Raw genomic sequence first — 21,743 nt, forward strand, 5'->3', positions numbered from 1 at the left:
AAACCGTCCAGACCAAATCAATGACCAATCTCTGCTGAGCAGCCCAGGAGTTATCAACTCTTTCCTCCAGAGGAGATACCTAGAATGGAGTGATCCAAAGTAGCTCTAATCAAAAACCTAGCGAATCAGGACTTCTGTTTTGGCTTTAGTATCATGTGCATCAGTCCTCTGTAAAACCATTGACACAGCTCTTACAACACCATCCATATTACTGCAAAGGAGAAGCAAAGACCTGGGAGTGCTCAGGATGAGAAGACCTACAAGGTTCACAGTCCTCAAATATCAATTCATAATTGACAGTATAGGCATTACTGTATTTCTTTAAGAATATAAATACATAATGAGTATTTTCATCAGGAGGCCGCATTTTTATTTATTTAGGAAACAAGTACGTTGAATTCTGCTGCAATGTCCCCATGAGACAGATATTCCACGGGGTTGACTGGGCCCATGTTTCTTGGAAGTGCCACATTCAGAGCAAATTCACACAACCTTAAAAGCCAGTTTCAAGACAGCTCTCTTATAGACATAAGGTATTGGCCATGAAACAGAACACGAGACATGAGGCATCACATGACATCAGGTAGCACACTTCTCTTTATTTGCCTTTCTTCAAGAGCTCTAACTCACCATTAGGCAAAGGAGTGCATACAAGATGTACAAGATAAAGATTAAAAGAGACTTCTTTATCACTGTATTGTGTGGCATGAAGGCCCACAGCCTCTGGGGTTTTTTTTTGTTTTTTAAAAGGATTTGTTTTTCTCTGGCTGAGGTGTTACAGTTCAGAGAATAATCTGCTGTCTACAGGAAATCTCTTGAGAAAATTAAAAGTGAACATAGCTATTTGTTAGGCTGTTTTACCGAACAAACACTGCCAGCTGCACTAATAGCATTTTAGCAGACACTCATCAGCTTGTGAACCCCTAAGTTTATAAAGACATTAGGAATTCCAACTGCAGAGTGACAGAGGCAGGGAGAAGTGGTTGGCATTTCTTCTCCCTTGCAGCAGATTCTCATCTGCTATAAACTTGTGTTTGTGTACTTCAGTACAGCTGTGATGACCTACAAGAAGTTCTGCCCCAGACATATATAGCTTGCCCACAGTCCATTAGTAACTTTCATATATAATATTAAAACCCAAGATTTGTCTCCCAATGTCCTTTACATGATGCTCTGTCTGTTCACATCGACGTTGTATGTTGATGAATTGGAACAGCCTCGGCCAAAATCAATAAAAATACCTTCAGAATCAGAGTCAATTGACTCCAAAATCTGATCCACTATGTTTTCAGGGCTGGAAGAGGGAACTGGAATCAAGGAAGGGTCCCTATCCAGCTCAAAAGACCTATGTGGGTCGTCCATTGAGTGGAAGAGTCCTTTCTGTTGCTCAACTGTGCTGAGTTTGCTAGAGCCTTGCACTGACCCGCTGCTGGGCCTCTCCTGGTCTCCTGAGAGCGAGCTTTTCGTGGCTGTCATGGAGCTCTTGGAGCCATTGTCCATGATGGTCGTGAGGTTGGAGTATCCCTGGAGCTCCAGGCAGGAGGTCATTTCTGAAACGGAGTGCCTTCGGATGCCTGTTCCGTTGGCAGCCATGCCCTCAGTTTCATACTCGGCCACTGGCGTCAGCAGAGGATTGTTGTAGCTTTTCGACCGCACCACGGGGTTCTTGGCGAGGATGTCACCCGATTTTGAACGCCTGAAGAACCGCTTCTCTGTAAATAGAGAAAGATCCAGAGTCATATCTACAAAGTCTCCTATTTTTGTGGTACTGATAATTATGAGTGTTCAAAAGAAAAGTCAAAGCCTGAATATTCATGACCTTTTCTTGAATGACAGAAACTTCTACATAAAAGAACAGATTTTGCTGGTTTGGCAGATCCATAGGCTTCAGGTTTCGTAGATTTCTTTCACATACTGAGGACCCCAAACCTATCTTTACAATAAGACTCCTTTATATTCATATAACTTCAGTAGCTTGAGTAAAACAGGAAATACTATGGGAGATGTTATATACAACTGCAAATACGTTCTTTAGACAAGAACAGAAAGTGCAGTTCTGACCTTGTTCAAGCTATAAAGGCCATCACTAATTTTCTAACTTTTCCACTCATCCTGAGAAAAATCAGATCTCTTCAAATTTGGGGCACAAGGATTAAGACAGGCAGTCTTATTTATAGTTCTGAAAAAACTTAGATTCAAAACATCCTTCACAGATCACACGAGGAGAGAGCACAAAGAACATTTAGAAACATTAACTGGAGGACAGTGCCCACAGCAACTTTTATGGGGAACAAACCTGCACTCAAGCAGGCAGTGATTTTACAAATGCTGCTGTTCACCAAGTTCTCTCTTTCCAAAGAATGAGCAGCAGGTGGCAGCAAGTCAGCACGGAGATGCACCACCAGTGGTTTGGGCCTGGAGCGCTGTCCTGCCGCTAGATCAAAATGACCACCATGCAAACTTTCTGCAGGCCTTAGTACTCAGACTCACTTGTGCTAAAACCCAGAAAGGTAATAGGTCTCACTTTTGAAGCTTTCCTTCTACGAGTCTCAACTTTGCCATCCCCATAAATTGGGCATGGCTGGAAAAAAGGAATCAGGTTACACTCTGGAAGTCAACCACAGTCACTGCACACAAATTGACTGCTTTAAATCAGGATGCTGCTAAATGTCCGCCTGCAAACCATGCAATTTCCTTTATAAATGCCAGTCTCTTCTAGAATTATAATTACCTGCACATGAATTCCAATCATACTCTGTTCTACTAAAAAAGCCAGTTTCTGTACTTAAGATTGTATTTTGTAGTGCTGTGTGTCTCAGCAGTGAAATCACCTAAGCCAAGTTTACTTTTGGGCTTTTTTCTTTGTTAGGAACTTGACGTGGTGAATATAAAAGGTTCCCTGGGACTGCCTTGCCAGGAATTCTGGCTCTTTGGTCATACCAAGGCTTGACTGGAAGGGAGGGCTGCGTGTGCTGTCCAGACAGGGAAGAAAAGAAGTCAGTGGCCTCACCAGTTGCAAGGCCAATATGTCACAGCTTTAAATCATGCTACTAAAATAGCTGGATAGTCCTAGATGCGTCAGCTTAAAAGCAGCAGAGACTTGTGCACTCAGCTGCCTTGGATCCAGACCCATTAATCACCATAACACCCATTCATGACTACAGATCCACACCCCAGACAGATCTACAGATCTACACTCCAGACCACAGTGAGGGGAAATGCCTGGTTGACCAAAACTTCCCTATCTTCTGCAGTCATGTAATAAATATTTATTTTCTAACAATCCATTTCACTGGAGTTTTATTCTCTTCTAATGTCTTTTTTCTGTCCTGACATACAAAAGCTTGTATTCAGAAAACGTCAGTTTGGGGCTCCATTTAAATGTCTGTGGCCTTTTAACAGCAAGCAATGAATACAGGGTAGTAATCCTGAACCATTTTCCATAAATAACTGGCCTCTATTTATTCACATAAAACTGATTTGTTTCTTAAATGCCTACTGCAATACAACCATTCTTCCGTTCAGCTTCAAGGGAAAATCAACTGCTTTATTGGCCATTTCTGACAAGGAAACCACTTAAATTGATTGCATAGAAAACAAATAACTGAACTTATTTTCCCCTCTGTTTTCTCCTTTCTAGTAGGCCATCACAATACTTACATTAAAATACTCAGGTACTATCCTTTTTTATTTACACTGGTAGTATCCCCTTTGCATTTTCAAGAGATAGAATTACTACATGGGTTATTCAAAACATCTTGGCCAAATCTTGCTTACCCAGAAGTCACTGAATGCTTCAGAGCTCAAAGAATCACAGAAGATAAGCCGGAAGGGACTCAAGAAGGTCACCCACTTGGCCTCTACCACCAAGAAGGACCATATTTACCCACCTTGCTCCTTATGTGAGGTGTATAGAACCTTTAGTAGTGAAGATTTAATAGCCTCCAAAGGTGGTTTATGTGATATTAGAGATCTTTCCTTCCATGCAATGTGAATTTCCCCTGCTATATGTGGTCCACTATTTTTCTCCATCTCCAGTGGGATGGAAAACAGCTTCTTACCTTCCACTCTGCAGAAAGCTTTCACGTGTTTGAAGGCTTACTGGTTAGTCTTCTCTAAGAACAAATCCTACTTTCTTCTGTTTAAAACAGACTTGTATGATTTTTGTGCACTAATGAACAGAGACTACTCAGAATGCTAGAAACGGCTTCTTGTTTCTTCCTCGCCTGTTCATAAAGCATCTTGTGTCAAAGCTCCCTCATTAAGAGGCAGAATGGAAATGCTAAACATGCTCTAGGTTCACAGATTTATTAATGAGCACTGTTTTCATCTTCTGGCACCGGCAAGTTTCACTGTGACTTTGCACTAAGAGCATGGCCTTAGGAAAGGAGCCTGACCATGCTGCGTTAGTACTGGCAGTGTTGTCCCATGTGGGCCCTGGCTCTGTGTGTCAAAATGAGCCTCTGTTATTCTTACCCAAGATACAGGAAGAGTGCGTGAAAGGCCCGTCACTGGAATACAGACCGTATGTGCCCAAGTAAGGAGAAACAACTTTCTGGATCAGGGATTCCAGTTTCAAGTAATCTTCAGTCACTCCTTTTGACTCGTGAACCCCCTGAAAGAGAGAAAATATCCAGGATGAGCACAGTCCCCTCCAACCACAAGCAGAGAGGCAGCAAGACTTTTCCCTCAGTTTTATAGCAGAGGTGCACTGTGATGTGACACTGGATCGTTGCTACAGCTAATTTCTCTTACTGTAAAGGCAAGAGATGTGAGTCAAATCAGAAAAAGTCACCACATAGGCACTGCACAAATACTCAGAGGCAGTAGCTACTTTCAGGACGTTTAAATCCAAAAAAGTACATCCTGCTTAGTGTGAAGGCACTCAGGGAGGATGGAGGATGTGGTCCGCGAGGATGAATTAAAAACAGCCCTGGACTTTTTGTTATAGCAACCTTATACTGACCTCCGGAACGAATTACCACCGAGTGCTGCACCAGCGGCTGGTACCACAGGGTGTCACTGCCATCTAAGCAATACCAACAGGGTGAAGAAAAAGGGGAAACCCCTAACTCTCGGAAATATTTCTTCCAGGATATTTTCAACAAGAAGAATTTATGGTGAAGAGGTTTGTATCTCTTTCCTCACCCCCTCACCAGCACTTGCCATTATCCAGGCAAAAGTCACATTTCACCCACAGGCAAAGTCTTTAGCCCTTAAGCCGTTAACTCTGCACTTCCACCCACAAATGGGATTATAAGGCTGCAGAGGTGACAGGAAAACCCTGTGGAGTTACAGTCTCCCCTCCCCTTACAGCGTGTGTGCATGCTCCTGCATTCCCTGAGCAGAGCCCTGTATACTCATGTGTAGGATTCTTCTTGCAAGCTGAAGTAAATTCACATTTTAATGTGTTGCTCTGTGGCCATATATATTTGACTTATCTTGTTGCAGAATTAAGAACCTAAATGTCATACTCAGCAAGAAGTCTGCTTGAAATCAGCAGAACTCCAGATTTCATAATATGTCCCTGAATCATTGTAAAAAGAAACATGTTGGGTTGAAAGCCTCCGGAGAGCAATATGCTGATCAAATGAGTAAAATTGCAACACTTCCTTCAGCATGTGAAAGGATCCTGATGTTCAGTATGTATTTGCAGCTCAGTATGATTCACCAACCAGTGACTATCAAGCTTGCAACGTGTTTGTGAATGGTTTACTTCACCTCCTGGCTGCTATGCTGCCTGAATGCTGCCTGTCGTTACTTGATAAAAGTTTATGAATGGAAAATAAATAATGGCCAACAGAGAATGGATAGGATTTGGATTCCAGTTCAGAAGGTTTTAAATAATGAATAACAGTCTTGGGAGATGTGCTACATTCTGTAGAACCTAGGGAGAGTCAGGAATAAAAATATAAACACAAGGGCATATGCAGTGAATCTGAAAGCCTGCAAAAACAAAGTAACATCAGAATGAGCCCATAGCTATTCAAGTAATTTTAACCAGATAAAAATAACATAGGAGTAACTCAGAAGACTTAGAGAAGGTGCATACATTATTTTCAAGTCATTGCTGGCTTATATCAGAGAAAATGTTTCAAGTAGCAGGGGGAAAGGTCTCAATTTTTATCATGTTGAGATGTGCTCTAGGGTTTCCCCTTCTGTCTTGCTAGGATTTAGCCAAGATCTTTTCAGCCCACAGAAGGGTAACGTGCCTGCTACTTAACGCAGTCACGATCCCACCAAGCTGATAAGCCACTGGCAAAGGACAGCACATCAGGGCCATCTGCTCCAGGCTCCCACAGCAATTACCTCCAGAACTGGTCTCTTAAACATGATATATAATACTGGTGGCAAAAGCCAGTGATATTTAGTATTGCTCATGCCCAGACTTTGTGCCTAGGCTTTATTTACTCTGATACTTGTGAAGGAGAGTAGCTAAGAATCAGCTGTGGAAAATGAAACCCAGTAATTCAGCAATTCATGCTGCCCACAAAATAACTCGTACCATCAGCAGGCTGCAACATACCAAGAGTGATAAAAGCGTCCCTGCCCAGTGGCCTCTTAACACTGTTTGATTTCTTATTGCCTTTACGTGCCTGAAAAGTTCTTTTGGTTTCCCCCTTGGTTTTGAATTGTCTGTTTTGGTATACAGTCATTCTTCCCTGATGAATACAAAAGCCCAAGCTGTATTCTGCATTGACTGCTGGCTCTGACAGGGTTACAAGGAGGTTTCCATCAGCAGTCTTGGGTTGGGGTAGGCTCCTGGGGTGAGCTGAGAGGATAGAAACTCAATTCCTCAATCTCCAGCTGCTGCGATAGCCCTCCACCACGGGGCTGGGGAGCAGCTGTGCTGAGGCACAGGTTTGCCTGTTCCCCACCACTGATGCCCTGCAGCTGCAACGCCTGGGAAGCTGTTGACTCACTGCTCCCAAGAAACACTCTCTGCTCTCAAAATCCCAAGTCTCTAACCATTTGCATCAGCTTCTTCTTCAGTCTTGCCCTCAAACCTCACTCCTGCCTTCCCCAAAGCAGTGCTAATCTCCACCCTCCTTTTCACTTCCGTCTCTCAGTTCTCACCTTCGAAATGAAGAGGCCACAAAATACCACCTTTACAGTGTAAAACCACATAGAATTAAAAAAGCCTGCCATTATTCTTTTCTCCTCAACTCTGCGATCATCCACGGGATGCTTTTCAAAACATACTGAAAAGTCGTAAAACATCTGGTGTCCACGGGAGCCGTGGTGACTTCTCTTCTGCTCTGCACCTTGGCACGAATGTGCTGTATCCACCTGCAACATCCTTCCTGCGTTGGCCATTGTTCCAGGCCTTCCTGCAGGCACCCAGTGGGGCAGTTCTCTTAAATAATTTTCTCAGTGTGGAGCTTCTGTGAGAGCAGAAGCGTAACAGGCTGCAGACCATGTCCTGAATTTGCAAAAGAGTGCTTTTCCTGCATTTATTTCTGCTGTGTTATTCAATGACGAACATCCTCCAGGCCTCTATTTAACCAAATATGTGTACATCCCAACATTCAGCAAACACTGTCTCAGCTTTCCAAACCTAAATTTTCCATATGACCTGAACGACACACCATCGCTTATTCACGAATCACCCCAGCTCGAGTGGCTCAGAGAAGTATCTGCAGGCTTAGAGCAAGTTTGTGCCACCTCTGCCTGGCTGCATCCCCTGCCCAGGGGCAGAGCATCCCCCTGCTGCAGTCACTGCATGCTGCTCCTGGAGCCAAATCTCCCCTGACACAAAGCCAGCTGGTCCTTGCTGCAGCTGTGCCAACATGATGCAGCTGGGAAGTGTTCCAACCCCAGAGTCTGGGCTGTAGGCTGTCAAACGTTGGGCCACAGGGCATAAGACAGCCCCTCCTCCTCTTCGTGAGCTTTTAAGATCACAGCCCAGGAAGGAGGTAGCTGCCAGTTCACACATCAGCTCACAACAGGTTAGCTGAGATATACCATAGGTAGTAACAAGAGCAGGGGTGCCCCATAACCCTGTTCTGAGAAAGAGGGGCTTTCCAATTCTGCATTTCTTCTAATGTTGCTTCTTCAGTGAGCCCCAGGTGTGGCTGGGGGGGGCCTCGGTGCAGCCTGAAGGGCAGCCAGGGAGGGGGCTGCTGTGACACTGGTGACACCAAGCCAGCCTGGAGCAGAGAACAGCAAGCCCACAGCAATAGGGGCTGCAGCAGTCAGGAGACTGCATGGCCCTGGGGTGGCTTGCAGGGTTGCAGCTCTTACTGATATCTATGTATAATTAAAGATATATGAAGGTCTTGTTAGATCCTTTCCCAAACTTGAATGTGATCAGGCTTATAAAGGCAAAATTAGCCTTAGAGTAAAGCCAACTTTGGATTGTTGCCCGTGTCACAGTAGTTTCTGAAAGACTAATGGCTGGACTGAAAGAGTCACCAATAAAATAATAATAAGAGGTATTTTCCTGTTATTTTGGCAGCTGATGGTTCTTTCTGTACTTACTGCTAGATTCCTTACTGGTTTGGTATATCATTACATAGCAACAAAGTACAAGTCGTATCTAGCAGGCTGGCTTCTTAGCTTGCAGGAAGCTATATTGTAATTTGGAGCAAAAAAGAAAACTTGCAGCATTATCAGTAAAACAGAGAGTATACCCTTATCTTTAATGCAGTATTTGCTCTGCAGACATGCAAAAACTTACTTTAAAAGATAACATGACCTTTCATGAACCCAGTTTCATTTTAGCATGAGACTTTCATGCTTCTCTGCAAGTGTTAGATACATCTATTAAATTCCTTTCAAAGGAAATAGGAATGACCTATTTATTTCTCAGTTCAGGGCCAAAATAGCTCAATATCAAATAGCTGCAAGTACCTTAGTACTTCTGGAACAGTGTAGCTGCTGGATCAACTCCTCACCTTGGTCACAGTGTTTGGAAACGCAACAAGAGTCATGTCATCTTTGGAAGGATTAAAATATAATAGTATGACAAGAGTCTGCTCTACAGTCAACGCATGGATAATGGGGATTTGAGTCCTGAATATGCGAATATCCTCGCAAAAGGTTTACACTCAGCATCAAGAACAGAGGCATGTATTTCTGCATGTAACACAGCACCTAAGTCCCTTACTTCATTAACCTGTAGTTAAATCATTTAGAAACAGAGAATTGTATATCGTAGTTTGAAAGCATTAAAAGGACCCATTAAAAGGACCTATTTTTGATATGTAAATCTGTAAGCCCTCCCAAAAGGGGCATAAGCCCTAAAGATTATGGGTTATTGAGGTAGCTACTTCATGAAGTTGCTGCTCCACCTGCTGAACAGTGGCCACATGCCTGTTGCTGCACTCGTGTGTGTTGCTGCAACAAATAATTCCTCGTGTTTGGGAGCAAAACCCCTTAAGTCAAAATCATAAGTCATTCCAGCAAGAAAGGACACACCAAACTGCTCAGGTTTCCATCCCCGTTGATGTCGTAAGCTTACCACAAACTCCTCCTGAGTTTTTTAAAGAGCATGAGAGCTTCTTATGAAAGCACAGAGGAAAGAATAAATTCATCTTCTGGCACTGTGAATAAACAGATACATTCAAAAGAATAGCTGGGGATTTTGTAACCTTATGTAAGGTCGCTTTTCCGATATGTAGGACTTCTCTAAGCCTCAAAGGGATTCTAAAGTGGAGTCCACTCCAGGCAGGCATTTAAAGACTTGAAGAGTCCTCCTCAAACACAACCTTAAAACCTGCCTGAGGGCAAAGGTTTATTCCTTTAACTTTTTGCATGCTGTACAACAAAGATGGATTGCTTTGAAGACTTTTAAATGAATATATATTTTAACAAAAAATATTATTAAGCCACTATCAACATTGTATCTAAGCACAGGCTACATGACCTGCAAAGGTACCAGAAACCTAAACTCTGTTTTAGTAACATCTGCCACAATTTTTCTGAAAAAATTCCAACAAAAGGCATCAAACATCCTTGCTTTATTTTACCATGGCAATAACCACAATTGCAACTCTTTATTTCTGTATCTTATTATATTAATTTTTCACACACTGCTCTTCTCTTCATAGGCAGTGAACAGTGATAGTGGCACCTGCCATCGATCCAACTGGGTGTAAGATGCAAGCCTGCCTGCAGCCTCTGTCCCGGTGCAACTACATGGTCATTGCTGCACACCATAACCGAAATCCTTTAATTTTTGCTGAAAAAACCCACCTAAAATATAACTGGATATTATCAGCACTTCCCAACAAATGCTCTGAAATTACCATAAATACCAAAGCCAGTCCATTAGGGAGGTGTTCAGGCTGTAAGTCACAAAGAAGTCCAGAAATTAACCAACCTCCTTCCACCACTTTTCACCTGTTGTTGGTTACTTCAATTCCTCAGGCTCTGGTGAAAAACACAGACACGATGCAATCCCGAAAGATAGTCACAGCCACGCTAAACTATTTCAGCTGCTGATGGGCCAGTGTATCTCATTAGACAGCCCGGCTAAATCAAGATGCAGAGTTTTAGGCTTCCCATGCTCCTGGGAGCAGATGTAGGACACCTTATGGAAAAGATCTGGCTCATGAAACCCTGTCACGTGGCAGAAAGAGAGTTGGGTTTGTGTATCATTTGCTGCCTATGCCTCTCACTTGTCAACTCAAAATCTGAATGCAAAGCTGCATATCTTTTTCATTGTTTTAGGGAGAAAAGGAGTAGCAAAACCTCACTGTTTCAGTGACAAAAACTAGTGGCAAATCTCCTCTGTTAATAGCTTGCTGAGGAAGACCAATAACAAAATACAACCCTAGGAGCACAGACTGCTCCTGAGCTGCAGCGCAGGCTGCATCATTTTTTGCTCCATCGCTCTCTGAATTACAGCCTGCTCACAAGTGCTTGCTAGCACAGCACTAAGTAGAACAAATAAAAATTTTTCTTCTCAAGTGCTCCTGGTGGGCAGAGCAGCCACCAGCAGAAGAATAATATGGAGCAGGTTGCCCAGAGAGGTGGTGGAGGCCCCATCGCTAGACATATTCAAGGTCAGGCTTGATGAGGCTCTGAGCAACCCGATGTAGTTAAAGATCTCACTGCAGGTCCATTCCAGCCCAACACATTCTATGATTCTATGATATTCACCTCTTCATCCAGCTGTCTTGAATTCTTGGGAATTAGTGGGTTACATTGATTGAAAAATGATTTACCATAAAAATCCTACAATGTATAACCATCTTAGTGGTGGGACCAGAGAACTGAGCAGATAAATCACAACAGTTGGAGACAAAATGCTGCAGCTAAAGCTGTCTCATCCTCTGGCTATCAGGCACAAATCAAGCAGATGTCTCATGTGTGCCAAGAGGCTAGAAAAAAACCTAGCTGCTTGCTTTTCTTTTTGCTACCTGGCTGCTTTTCATTGACGCTTGGCTCATGTTATTCCACTCCTGTGTTTTTGCTGGATCTTCACGAGGCCATCACTCTCTCATACCTGACTCACTTAATTTTAATCCTTTTCTTCATCCCTTTGCTACCTGTTGTTCTGTAATAATCCACAACCATCCTGAGCTACTCTTTCAGGCCCTGGGCAAGCCCCTTGTCCATCTGCTGAGCTTTTCTGCTGTATGAGCCTCCCTGTATTCATGGTTACTGCAGGCTGCTTCAGTTCTGGCTGGACAAGCGCCAAGTTGCCCCAGGTGTCTGTGTTCATCTGTGTCTGAAAATACTCATAAACTACTATTACGCACCAAACTGCTTTTAACTGACAAGCAGTAACTTTTGATGAGTACATATAAAACGTCATAGGTCCTCTACAGATCCCAGTTCTGATTCAGAGCACCCACCACTAGTAGCATCTAGAAATGGCGGTATCGCTCAGTTACTTTTCACTTCTGGCTTTAGCACAGAATATTATAGGGCCATTTACCTAATAAATTATACATTAAAAGCTATCGCCAGTGTGTAAGTGTACCCTAACCACTGGGCATAATGGTGGGAACTACTTCATGCCCACTTGCAGCTGCAGATGTGCTGAAATATACACTGGTCATTGACTAAATGATGTAGGACGCAAGGTTTAATGCTTCAGCTGATCAGCATGTCTACATGAATACGTATTGATGTGGAAGACTGTCCTCTGTTTCAGCTGAGAGATGGCTGGATATTTTTTAAAATAAAAAATAGAATAAAATAAAATAGAACATAAACAAAATTTGTCTTCAAAGTGGGCAAAGCAAGCAGGCCTTCTGGATCCAAGCCCAGCACCCTGCCAAGAGCAGACAGGGCACTGAGGGAGGCATAGCACATCCCGGTGCTTGATGTGGGAGCAGGTCTACCACAGGGGACATCAAGTAGGAACACCGTGAGCTAGATCCTGGGTTACTGAATTCTGGACTCAGGAAAGAAAGGAGAAGCCAGACTTCTAGATTATTTAATGAAGTCATTTCAGCAGTCACTATTCTTGGTGACATGATTGCCCAGAAGAGCGAAGTCCTCTCCCCATGTGACAGAGGCTGTGTACGGCTCTGCTCATGGCCAGGTAACACACTCCGAACCGCAGTCTGCTGTGGCATCCTTGATGGCTGGCCTCCACCCTTCTCCATCAACAAAAAGCTGTGACTTACCGCCTGCTGAAGCAGTCCTTACCTGGTGCTATGTGAAAGGAAACCTGCTGCCGGAAGCGTTTACAGTGTCAGGCCCAAATGCAAAGTGAGGTCCTGGCCTTAGGTACTGCCCTGTCTTAACCACACAGGAAAACAGCTAAGAAATGTAACTATTCTCTGCTTAAAGCAGCAGACTCCTTGGAAGAAAGAAAAGTGCATTATGAATCACATTTCTTTCTTTAACTGACATGGGTCAGATCAATAGAACTGAAAGAAACACACATGCAGTGGCAATAATCTGACATTATCTGCTGGATAATAGTTATTCAACTACTCTCAGGGATAACTGGAATTAAAAATCACAAGATACGCCACAAGGCAGACACAGAATAATATCTGTAGTGAAAACACACATTACTCAGCCAACATTGCTAGTAGAGAATTGATAAAGGGTGTGCAGACCGCAGTGCACACCAAGGTAACCACATAAACAGCAAGATCTGCCTCTTATTTTAGTGAAAGAGAGAGCAGTAGCCTTGCTTGTAAGAGATTTGGAAATCAGTGCCTTTATAGGTCATGACTACTTGTTTTCCCTCTTTGGCGCATGTAACACCTTCCATTGCATCATATCTAGCCTTCTAAATCCTGAGCAACACAGAGCAACCTGCTCTCAGGGCAGGCATGAAATCCTGCTCTGGCAGGGGGGGCTGGACTAGATGATCTTTTGAGGTCCCTTCCAACCTCGAACATTCTGTGATTCTGTGTGATTCTGTGAAATCAATGTGAGGAGGAATCGGAGACAAATGGGCCACCAGTCCTTGCCCATGTGCACCACTGGTGGCACAAGATGTGCTCCTATGCTATGGGTCATATTCTGGACTTGAAGCCTGCATCCTTCCCTCTTCCTTTGAATGGATACATGCACACACATAGTACTGCCTAATAGCTAATCATCTAATTTTTACTGATTGTGCAATGCCCACACACAAATCTATGGCAGCGAAGCTACATTATGGTTTACTAGGTTGAGAAGGGGTTTCAGGAGTGGACTCCAGGTGTGTGAATATTATGTTTTCTCTACAGTGCTGTGGCACTTTCATTGACCAAGTCCACCTAGCCTCATGTTTCGGAGGAGACAACAGTGGCCCTCAGAGCAGCAACTGTTGCCCAAACAGTCAAAGCTGTCCTCCTGTGCACAGCTGTTCAGAGCTGCTGCTCTTAGCGTACCACAGATTATCATCATGGGAGTCTCATCCTCACATTTACTCCATCTTCATCTGATGTGGCCAACACTCTACTGAGAATCTCAAAGATTGCACTTTTACACTCCCAGTAGAAACTTCCTTTGCTCCAACACAAAATTAGGAAGCCCCAGCAGGTGGAGATATTGGGCTCTCTCAACCCCCCTGCCCACCTTGTTCCCTGGGAGCCAGCCCTGCAGAGCTAATCCCCCAGTATTATACAGCTTGAATTACATTTGTGGAGCAGCATCTGGCCTCCATTGATATGTGGAATAAATGCAAATTTGTGAGTAAAATCATGGAGGTATCAGATGTGATAATAAATTCTCCTCAGCCTTTGCAATCTTGACACCAAAGGCAATACGTCAGCTGTGCAGCTTCAGACCAAAAGTTAATTAAATTCAACATTTTCTTGCTAACAGTGATAGCAGAAGTGTGCACAGGCAAAAAAACCCAGGAAACAGGGCATGCTCAGTGTGGTCTTTCTTGTAGAATACCTCAGTGCTTCTGGCAAATAGTGATGTAAAAACTTGCTGCATCGGACTCTGCAGTAGCCCTTAAGCATAAACAATCAGTGCTAAAAATTATTTAACCAACAAGATGATGGTCAATAATTGTTAGAATAACTAGTTTCCAGAAATAAAGAACCAGCCTAACTACTAAGTCCTCTGAACAGAGGAAAGGATAGATTTCTTTGGTACATTCTGTTGTTGTAGAGATGGATGTGGCACATCTGCGTGGTGATTAAAATGTCTCAAAAATGGCTACTCTATTACACAAAGGGTGTGCCTTTTATACATAGTCGAAGGTAGTAGAAGAAGGTAGCGTGGTCTTTGCTTATAGGTCAAACACTTGTTTTTCACACTCTAATTGGTTAACACTTAGCAGCTTCTGGCTGGGCTCATCCCTCTGGATCTTGGGGGAGAAAGTTCTGCAAACGTGTCCAAACTCAGTACACACAACTTCCCATCTTAAGGGTACACTGAGAATTTGTCAAGGTCAGTGTCTTCAACCAATGCCAAGTTATCAGCAATCTGGACTGCTGGCAATAACCATTCGGCTTAACTCTGAATGTTAATTACACTTAAGTGGAACTATGCTGACTGACATCAGCTGGTGGTCCAGCCCAAGCCAGCAAGGGTGGAAACAGGGTGAAAACAGCAAAGAGATGGAGAGAGCGATGAATTTTTCCACTTGTATTGATGAAATCCTGATGTTCACAGAATAGCTATGGTTGGAAGAGATCTCTGGAGGCAGCTAGTCTAACCCTGCTGCTCAAGCCATGTCCAAATGGCTTCTGAACGTCACCAAGCAGGGAGACTCCACCATGTCTCTGGACAACTTGTGCCAGTGCTTAGTCACCCTCACAGTAAGAAAGTGTTTCCTTATATTCAGATGGGTCCTCCTGTGTTTTAGTTTGTTGCCCATTGCTTCTGGTCATGCCACTGAGCACCAAGGAGAGCTTGGCTTCGTCTACTCTACATTCCCCCCTCAGGCATTTATAACAATTGATAAGATCCTCCTGAGCTTTCTCTTCTCTAGGCTGAACAATCCCTTTATCATCCTCATGGTCTTTTGTTGGACTCTCTCCAGTATGTTCGTATTGCTCTTGTACTGGGGACCCCAAAACGGGACACAGCATTCCAGGTGTGGCCTTACCAGTGTTGAGTAGAGGGGAAGGATCACTTCTCTTGACCTGCTGACAATACTTTGTCTAAGGCAGCCCAGGACACCATTAGGCTTCTTTGCAGCAAGGGCACACTGCTGGCCCATGTTCTTCTACTAGCCTCAGTGGGGCTCAACATTTCTGGAAGACTCTCCATCTAAGAGCTTCAAGTGCCCTAAAAACACTGAGTAAACTCTGGGAGTTCACTGTAAGGGACTACAAATAATTGATCCATTTTGAAGAGATATCTGCATAAGAAGAAATGCCCTGGGAGCAGAAAGGAGTCAAGAACTGGGAGTTTAGTTTTCCTGCTTCTTCTTCTAGCCCACTTCTCCGTGTTTGCCAGGATAGAAAATTTCTGGTAGCTCCTCCTGGGTTTCCCTGATTATTCATGACACTTTAATCCCAAGCAGAGATCTCAGGCATTTTTCAGGCTTTAGGAAACACAGACTCAAAACAGAATCAAAACTGCTTTAAGCAGAGACTAAATTTTGCTTTGCCCGAGCTTGTGTTGACTAAGCTGAACCTGATCCATTTGAACTATGTGTGCCCTCTTCCTCATGAGGGTTTCTCTGCAGCAGTCCAAAGGCAGAATTGTAAAATGTGCCTGGGCTACGAGGAAATTGAGGCCACATCTTTGCAGACTGGAACAAGCTGAAAGAAAACATTTTTCTCTCTCAGAGGGCTATATCAGCCAAGTGGAGTGGGCTAAGAAGTCATAACGGAGTCACTTTCAGTAAACTTCTAAGACTATGCTATGTGTGTTGGTAAACAGGTATACCTCATTAAGGGAGGACATGAAAAGCAGGACTTGTATATCCAGTTCTCAGTGCTCAATTGCTTAAAGTCAGAATAACTCCCATTAGGTTAATAATTTTATACAGGTTTGCAATCACTGGAGGCCATGCCCTATGCATTACATGCCAGTTCCTCAGCACAAGTATCCTTTCTGCATGTGTTGGAACTTATGGTTGCATCATTACAAGCCCCCATTGGTGTTCCCTCACATTATTTCTCCCTCACTTCATTTCATCTTAAGCCACTGGCATATTGGTAAAACCTAGAATATTTGAAGGGTTAAATCATGTCTTGTGTCTCATCTCTGCCTCTTGCTTTTCTCATAGCAACAGCATTCATGGGAGGAAGAGGCTTGCCATTGCCATATTGACAGAAGTCAGCACTTCAGATCCCTGCGACTGCCTCAGAAATAAAGATCTTGTCATATTCACTTTAATCTCCAGCAAGTGCCAAGTTGTGTCAATGTCAGCATGAGAAGCTGCTCTGTCTCTCTCTTCCTTTCATTGTGGCACTGAGACACAGACAAAGATAAGGAACACAAAACACCCAGACATGGTTTGTTTTCAGCTGGTGAGAGTTTTTCAAATGGCTTGGCTGCAGAAAGATAGCAATAGGATTTTCTTTCCAGAAACGATTGAACACTAAGAACAGGCTAGTCTCCTGATCCACAGAAACTCAATCTCTTATTTTTCTTTAAACTGTTATTAAACATTTTATATGTGACTCCAAAAAGACAAAGCAGAAGATGAAGACTGAAGTAAAAGATAAGAAATTATTAGAAGTAAGGAAGTTACTTTGAGGCTTTAAATGCAATGCTTGGCATACCGCAGAAGCTGAACAGCCAGTTTGCTAATAAAGATCCAACAGAAATAATGGTATGCACTTCTACTTTTCATTGTTTTAAGGCTAGTGTCTCCCCTGGGCACAGACGAGACCTGCAATCACCTCAGCCAAATAAGCTAATGTGACTTTGAAACAACCCATGGAATGAATCTATGCAGAGGTGAGTGCCTCTGAAGAGCTGTTTATGGAATAAATTCAATCTGGAGTTAGTTTTTCTGCATTTAAAAATGCTTTAGCACTGCCACGTTACACTCACAGGCAAACACACACACGTGCACAGAAGCGCATGTGCAACCCCATGTAGGTATCACCCTGTGAGTTACCAAATAATTGGATGTGATGTTTAATGTCCAAGAGAATAAAGCTTCTCATTTCTTTTTAGGCTCCCTCCTGAATTTCCAATACATATCATGTTCATCTAACCTTGCTGGGGAATTGATGCTTTTTAACTCAGAGCATTCAAGTTTTTTACCTAGTCTTGGCTCTGAGTGTTTTCTCATTTAACATTTATTACAAGAAAATCCATCTTGCACTTATTTTCAAGAGGGTGCTCAAACAGAAAAAAGGATGGCAGAGCCCTTCCTTAGTGAATCCAGGCTCTTTTGAAGAGACTTCCAAGAAACTCTTCTGAAGAGCTGCAAACATTAACTTGACTGCTGTTACCTACTTGTGTGAACTTCTATACTGCCTTTCACAGACACGCTCCCCTTTTAAATTATTAATCAACATTCATCCCTTAACATTCTCCATGCTGCTTCATCCTTTGCAGGTGACTGAATCTACTCTACAGATTTTCTTCTTTTCCAAAACACCTTCAAATAGACTGAGGCAAATGGGTCAGGCGCGCCTTCTGGATTTTTTAAATTTGTGCGATTTCTGGTAGCAATGCCATTGTCATCACCAACAACTCACCCCTGTGAGCTGGAAAGCTCAATTCAAAATACTTGGAAAGTATTGGAAAGTAACCGACTGCATCTAGAGCAGAAACCCTCTCTCGGCAACCCACTGTGGAGAGGATAAAAGGAAACAAATACAAACACACAAAATCTGAGTTTACAGCCAGAAAACACTGAGCATTGTACGTCCCAAATGCAAATGGTATGCAGATAAGGGATGTGATCGCCGGAATGGCTTTAAAGGGCTGACCTTCCCTTCTACATCCTCACCACCTGCCAGGAACATGCAACACGGGCAACTCCACACTCTGGGAAAATTCAGCAGCATTCAGCAAATCTTGCAGCAATTGTGGTAGATCTACATGTAATGGAAACTTGTGTGGTTGAAACCAAGAGACATCTTCACATACTTCTTGTTGATGTGACTGTACTGCTGAAACAATAGCCTTTTTTTTAAAGAAATCTCCCCTCAGTTCTGGTTGCTGCTTTATTTTAATTTACATATCATATAGGCACCTCCATGCAGCAAGCCTCCTCCTTGCTTCTCTTTCAAATGTTAACAGCACAGCTACATATATAACCACATTCTAGAGCTTTTCAGGCAAAACTATTCCCTAATTCTTCCTCTACTCTACATAGACTTTAGCAGAGCTGCATTAACTTCATACTGCCTAAACATCGGTCCTCATGTGATTCAGACATTTTGAGAAATAATGGAAATACCCCACTGCTGCTTCCAAGGATTTGTTCTTTTCAACTAAACAAGGAAACCACAAGAAAGGCTCATGAGTGATACAGAAGGAATGAGGGAGGTATTTTTTTTTCTTCAAGCCCAACAGGCAACCTAAAACAAGAGGAGAAGAAGGACTACAGTGCTCTTAGTCCCAAGAACCTCTAGAGCACTAAGGCTCTATGTATTATTTGTCAAAAAATCACACCTAATATGTTTGTCTCCTTGTTTCCTTCTGTCCGTGTTTGTCAGTCCAGATACATCTTCCGTCTCTTGCATCAGGCTGCACAATCTTTTGTGCTGAGATCGTATTTTCATTGTTTTTATTTATACAGTACCCAGTGCATGAAGGCTCTTGTCTACCTCTGCTAGCACGAGAGGAGGCTTGGAGATACATGGTGGCTGGTAACAGAGGAGGCTGACAGCTTTTGGCTGCTCAAGGAGAAGAAATTTAATTGGATTTGTGTGAGAGCCACTCTGAGAACAACAGCTGTGTTTTGCAAAATACCTTTCTGACAGAATTCAGCCAGGCTAAATGATGGATCTTCCTCTTGCTAGCACCCACTTGATGGCAGCATGCTGGCTTTTTGCTTTGCATTTGGATCAGCGAGCACCAAAGTGCAATCCCCTGCCTAATAACTTCAAACTGGAGGCCTCTGGATCCATTTTGAAGAGCACATGAGTCAGGGGTGTTCTTCTCCCCTCCCTGTGCCCCTGGCTTGCCCCATCGCAGCTCCCATCCTCTTTCTGATGGATGGTCACCTCTCAGTAAAACCATGCCACCACGGCCAGCCACTTCGCTCACAGTAAAGCCATAACGTACCAGGGACACTGGGCACAACTGCTCAATCACCTGACTCACAGGCCCGACCTGACACATCACTGTCACCTTGTGCTGCACAAGTTTTGCTGCATTCATCTGGTAGTTCACTGGAAACAGGAAAAGGTTCCCAACAGATAATGGTTTAAATCCAACAATGTCATCTGAATCCTGCTCTGTCACATGATTAACTGTTTACCTTTTAATTGCTTGTAATAATTGGGTAGTGGCAAGTTAATGAATTTCACAGTACATTCACAGTACGTGTCACTTATCACCCTGCCACATAGTTGGGTTTTTTTCTGCAGTATTGCTAAGGGTAAGACTGTGAAATTACTGAGAGCAGATAATTAACCCTGTCCCCTCACCATGGGGGAAAGGATGCCTCCAAGAGACTCTTTCGAACACTCTCCTATCTTTTACAGATTGCAATGCACAGCTTTTTTATTTTTGGAAGAAATATGCCACAAAGCAGTTACTCTCTGCACAAGTCCCTGTGCCACCAGCCTGGTACACACTGTCCCCATGACTGCTGGTTCTGGCGCTAGCAGCCACAGACAGAAGGAGAAAGGCTTGGGGACGGGGCTTGGGTGGCATTGCAGAGCAGGAGGTTTCACACCTTTCACAACTCTCTCCCTTCTCAGCCACCTTCTGGGGAGAAGGCGGAGGCTAAGGTATTTTATGTCATTTGTTTTAAACACCCTGTCAGCTCAAACAGAAACATGTCTTCCCATAATTCTATAGCACAGACAGAGAAATAGGCAAACACCAAAACCTCAGGAGAAATCACTCCTGACAGAAAGCAAACAGCTGCCAGAGTTGCTTCCAAACAATTCATATAGGAAACGATTCATTTTGCTTCTCTCTAATTATAGGGGATCTTCCACAAAGTTGCCATTCACATTGGTGTAGGAAAACTGCTGCATGCCTGCTGCCAGGGGACACCTCCTTTTTAGGGCAAGGAGCACTGGTCATGCCCTCATCTGTCCCCAAACCAGATGGGCAGCTGGCTGCCTGTCAGAGAACACAACCAGCTCCAGCTCCTGCTGCCTACATGGCAAATGGAGCTTCACAGCATCTGCATTTCCACTACCTCCTACCGAGGCCCCCGTGACTCACTCAGGTCACCACTGCCTCTGGGAGGACTCAGCAGTTCAGGCATCACTGAGAGATGTTCGTCAGCCACGACCATCTAATGGGCCTGTGGTACAGGCAGCTCCCCCCTGTTGTGTGTCCTGACACTCTGCAGCTGGCTGCTTCTGGGTCTTGACCTGGTTTATGGGCATAATTAAAGACAGGAGGGGGAAACTGAGATTAGAGAAAGTACTGCCTCCAAGGATGAGCTTCCAGCTGTCCTCCACATAACTGACATGCTGCCAGCTCCTTCCTTCTCTGCCTTCCTTCCTTTTTCCCTATGGAAAAATAACATAAGGTTGGGGAAGGAAAACAGTCAGAAGGCAACGTATAGGAATGTAAAAGGTGACAAAAATAGCCAGTAAGATGATGGGAGAAGAAGCTGTCCTACCAGCAAGAACCAGTGTTCAAAATCCAGTAAACACTGTGCAGCCCCTTGTTTGCCACAGGAAGGGCTTACGGAGCAGAACAGGCACACAGGCTGCCTCTGAAATCTCCTGCCACCCTGTGCTCAGTGAGAATAAAGCTTTCTCAGTGAGGCAGTGGGAATGGAGGGGCATGGTGCTACCTGCAGACGTGACTATCCAAGGCACTCCACATCCAGTATATATCAGGCAGCTCAGTATATATCAGACAGGAAACTGATGTTGACTCGTCTCCAAAAACCAGGGGGAAGCCCATGTATGCAACACTACAAAACAACTCTGCTCAGTCTTTCTGTTGGAAATTACTTTTGCTGTTCTTCTTGCGAGCAGAGCCAGGTGAATCCCAGCAGGACAGAACAAGAGGTGCTGCACCAGTGACCCCAATCACAGCATCAGCTGACTTGCCACCTGCATGGACACAGCTCAGCCACTGAGAGCAAGCGGTTGTCTCTTTCTGTGCAGGGTGCCATCACTGCCATAGCTGGTAGATACCACCCACAGTGCTAGTGGCACCTAGGATGGCTCCCAGGTCTGTTGTTGGCTGTAAGAGAAGTGATTGCTACATCTTGGGGACCATTCCTGTAGTGCCCTGGGCAATTTAACAGCTGCAGTTCCCTTATGGCTTTG

The 21,743-nt window shown here is 43.8% G+C and overlaps 1 protein-coding gene across 2 annotated transcripts in view; it reads right to left on the reverse strand.

The window, feature by feature from the left end:
- Positions 1-818: 818 nt before the first annotated feature.
- The window catches only part of PRR5 (proline rich 5 (renal)), a 67,188-nt gene continuing 46,263 nt past the window's right edge, over positions 819-21,743 (reverse strand). Inside the window, exons 8-9 of one of the 2 annotated variants that reach the window (XM_009869260.1) lie at positions 4,477-4,615; positions 819-1,712 (exon numbers count right to left, since the gene is read on the reverse strand). In XM_009869260.1, the coding sequence (XP_009867562.1) occupies positions 1,162-1,712; positions 4,477-4,615 (690 nt within the window). In that variant the 3' untranslated portion in view covers positions 819-1,161. The remainder of the gene's footprint in view (positions 1,713-4,476; positions 4,616-21,743) is intronic. The other variant, XM_009869259.1, reaches the window with a different exon arrangement.

Source organism: Apaloderma vittatum, unplaced genomic scaffold (assembly GCF_000703405.1).
Source record: "Apaloderma vittatum isolate BGI_N311 unplaced genomic scaffold, ASM70340v1 scaffold16985, whole genome shotgun sequence".
Lineage (NCBI taxonomy): Eukaryota > Metazoa > Chordata > Aves > Trogoniformes > Trogonidae > Apaloderma > Apaloderma vittatum.